The sequence below is a fragment of the Solanum lycopersicum genome, chromosome 3 (genome assembly GCF_036512215.1).
Source record: "Solanum lycopersicum chromosome 3, SLM_r2.1".
Classification (NCBI taxonomy): domain Eukaryota; kingdom Viridiplantae; phylum Streptophyta; class Magnoliopsida; order Solanales; family Solanaceae; genus Solanum; species Solanum lycopersicum.
The window spans coordinates 46,806,737-46,810,995 of record NC_090802.1 but is presented as its reverse complement, the minus strand read 5'-3'; the positions used below and the strand labels follow the sequence as shown (position 1 = coordinate 46,810,995).

Sequence of the window (4,259 nt, the reverse complement as noted above, 5' to 3'; positions counted from 1 at the left end):
AATTAGAAATTAAATGGGTAAAAAAATACTAGTTTGCCCTTCCCTTAATTCGGATTGGACTTTCCTTACTTCAACAACCCAACTTCCAAAAGGCATATATCCCTCATACAACATTGAAAATCGTGCAATATCACGCCGATAGAAAGATCTTTCCAAGGGCTTTCCAACCATATTAAGAACTGACTCTAACTCATCCTGACCTATAAGTTATTGTCATTTAAAAATATAGTTTCCTAGCTTATTCTAGGTTACTACGAGTTACAATATATTACATACTACTTGTGACAAAGCCCCTTTTATATTTGAACTTTCCTGTCACTCTCCTAATTTACAATGTTTTTTACTTGTTAATCTCTTTAGGTACAACTAATTAGAATGAGATTCTAATTAACTACAAATTTTCACTATCGCTCCCTTGAGACATGACCCCAACCCTCGATTGGGTCACTATATTATCGATGATCGTAGACACTTGAATCGAAAGTAGTGTTGTTGGTCACGATAAGCATAAGTATCCAAGATTGTACGTAATCAGACGAGGTTCAGATTAAGTTGTGATATTTCATGTGTGCGTGGCTAGTATATTTAAGCTGTCAATATGGAATAGGTTGATGTAAGCATTATTTTACTTCAAGAGTCAAATGAAACGATCATATGAACCACTGAGAAGAGGCTAAGAGAAGTATCTTAGAAAGATATCTTAGAAGGAATCTTAGCACCTGCATATGGAGAGAGGAAGTGATGTGTTTCCAATTTCCCCAATACCAAGAATGTAACCTTTTTTTTCTATTACGACAAACAATATCTTAAAGAGAGAGGAAGTGATGTGTTTCTCCAATCATATGTTTGGAACATTTACTATCCATAAACCAACATTGATTGCTTTCTCCCTTTTGCATATGAAGAATCACTTCTTAGGTTTAGGAACCCACTTGAGACAGAGTTCCCAAAAACTAGAAAATGACTTGATAATAGATTTCCTGGTCCATGGGGGCAGCTTTTTTCTTGTTTAATTTGTATCTCAAACTAGTTATGCTTGTGGTGTTGCAAGTGTTTTAAGCTACTCTTCAATGAGGTATCTTTGAATTCTAAGAATATAAGTATAATGGATTCTCTTTTAATTGCGGCAAGGTATGCCTAACAATAGAAATGTAAATATCAGTACCAAAATGAAAAGCTCAACGTATGAAATTTGATATAAGCCTAGCAAGGATATGAAGTAGAAAGGCAATGAGAGGTTTTAATTCAAAGACAACTTCAAATTGAAAGTGCTACAAGAAGAATCCAATGAAATCAAAACTTGGAAAATCACCCTCTAAGAACACTTAGAGCCCGTTCGGATGGGCTTAAAAAAGCAGCTTTTAAAAAGTACTTTTGAAAATGTTGAAACTTATTTTTAAAATAAGCAGTTATGCGTTTGAATAAAAGTGTTGAAGTTAAAAAAAAATGTTGATGTGTTTGACAAATAAGTGCTGATAAACAGCTTTTTTAATCAAAATGTTTGAAATACCCTTAAAAGTTGTTAACATGATAAAAGTTGAATAATTTAATAATAATAATATATAATATATAATATATAATAATAATATATATGAATAATAAAGAATAATAAAATAAGTAATAACATTTAATATATAATAATAATAATAATAAAGAATAATAAACAAATAGCAATAATAATAAAAAAATAATAAAATATAAATAACAATAATATATAATAATAATAAAGAATAATAAAATGAATAACAATAATAATAATAAAATAATAAAATATTAATAATATATAATAATAATAATAATAAAGAATAAGAAATAAATAATAATAATAATAATAATAATAAAATATTAATAATAATATATAATAATAATAATAATAGTTTATAATAATAATAATTATATATAAAAAATAATAGTAATAAGATAACAATATGAAAATAATTATAATAATAATAATAATAAATAATAAAATAAATAATAATAATATATAAAATAATAATAATAATAATAATAATAAATATAATAATAATATATAATAATAATAAGTAATAATTATAATAATAGTAAAATAATATGAAAATAATAATAATAATAATAATAATAAAGAATAATAAAACAAATAATAATAACAATAAAATATTAATAATACTAATAATAACTATAATATATAATAATAATATCAATAAAAATAATAATATATAATAAAAATAATAATAATAAAAAGTAATAAAATAAATAATAATGAAATAATAAAATATTAATATACTAATAATTATAATATTAATAATAAAAGAAAAATAAATGAAATAAGGCAAAAAGGTAAAAATTTGATCAACTTAAAAGAGCTTATAAGCTAAAAGAGCATCAATCCAGGCTTGTTCCATTCAATCCAATCTATTCAATCCAAGAAATGTTAGCACTAGTCACTTTAGAAATAGCATTGTACACCTTTGCAACACCTGACATCAACGCTATCAATTTCACTAACACTTGCTTCTCCAACAGCTATAGATAAAGCATTCCCCATGTAATTCTCTGTTACTTTTTTTTATTGTAATTGCATATCTTTGTTCTTCCATCCACTAACCATCCCATCTTACACATCTTGTGTCCTTTATCAATTGCCTTGACCATAATCTTCCAGATATAAGCTGAAAATGCCTCGATTTTAGTCCTTTTCGTACCATCAATCGATACAATTTTCTGCAGCAATACTCGATGCATCAATGTAGTATAGGCGCTTTACCGGAGTTCTCGGGGTTGATATGTTGTGTATATCATGAAGGGAGCATGAAATGAACGATTCGTCAAAGGAAGGGCTGTAAATAGGCAAATTTCGTGCGCGGAGAAGATATCGCCTATGATCTGGTGAGAAAGAAAGGGATTTTCTTCTTGCTATCTGGGACCACACGAGTAGAAACTTACTGAAGGAACTAGCATCACCTAAAGCATAATCAAATGTGAACATTGTAAACATGCCTATGCATTTGTAATTTGTGAGTTGGACTTGTACTGGGAAATCCTGATTAGTCAGAACTAATTTTCCCTCCAAACACTTGTTGAGATTATACAAATCAAGTTATTTTAGAAAATTACTCACTTGTGGTTCCAAAAACAGAGCACCAGTATTATCACATACAATTTCAGGCTCATGTGTCTCTGTATTTGAAATAATTCAACCAGCAAACGGGTAAAAATGTGAGAGGCAATTAGACAGGGATTTTCTTAACTCATCAGCAATGGAAGCTGATGAACTGTTATGTTTTGCTTTTTCATAGATGTAAAAGTAAGTCAGTGGAAATCGTCCAGAGAGGAGGTCAAGGTTCGAAAGGGTGAGCACGTAGGGTTCTGGAATCGTAACGGTAGCTTTTACTACAGATTTTCTAATGAAACTTAAGTTCAGGGGTAATATGACCTTAGTATAGTATAAGTGTGTCTCTGAGATTTCGCATAAGTTGAGGGGGTACTAGTGCATTATCCCTTAAAAATGCATCTCCCCATGTGCTTGGTGTGGGCATGAAAAATTGGATTGATAGACAAATAGTTTGCACCAAGATTGTAACACCACAACATAGGAGATGTGTGAAGCGGGATGTTGACCTCTAAGCGAAAGGATTGCAAGTAGGTGAGCTCGACAGCTGCATTTACAAGAATTTTATATTAAGATTCGTTTGACGAGCGAGCAACAGTCTGTTTCTTCTTAGATGACCAAGAGATCAATGCAAGTCCAAGAAAATATTGTGTAACCATTCATGGAATCTTTTTCATCCAAAGAGCATGCCCAATACGAATTAGTGAAAGCTTGTACCACTAAGCTGGATGAACGAGGAATGACAAATCAATGATACATATACGTTTTAGAGCAACCTATTGATTTTGACTTGGTGAGTTCATAAATTGACGAACCTTTTTAACAAAAAATGCAAGATCTGACCGAGTTAAGGTGACATATTTCAAAGCTTCTACAATAGTTCGATACAAAGTTGTGTCATCAAATAAAGGACTATCACCGGCATGGAGCTTAGTAGTCGGTGCCATATAAGTGTGCAATGGTTTGCAATTATGTATTGCAACCATGGTGAGAAAGTTTGCAATATATTGTTGTTGAGAAAGATAAAGTCTGGTGGCAGTGTGCTTCATTTCAATACCTAAAAAGAAACTTAAGCAACCTAAGTCACCAATAGAAAATTCATCTCCTAACTTGGATATAATTGATTCCAAAAATGAGGGATGTCTACTGGTGACGATAATACGTCAACATA

At 30.1% G+C, this 4,259-nt stretch overlaps 1 protein-coding gene across 1 annotated transcript; it reads right to left on the bottom strand.

Moving 5' to 3' along the window:
• Positions 1-1,983: 1,983 nt before the first annotated feature.
• LOC138347608 (coniferyl alcohol acyltransferase) lies at positions 1,984-4,035 on the bottom strand. Its single transcript, XM_069295907.1, is given in 6 exon segments — positions 1,984-2,412; positions 2,415-2,470; positions 2,472-2,545; positions 2,548-2,707; positions 2,709-3,463; positions 3,904-4,035. Coding segments are annotated over 6 exon segments (1,239 nt in total). The 3' UTR covers positions 1,984-2,350.
• Positions 4,036-4,259: the final 224 nt, after the last annotated feature.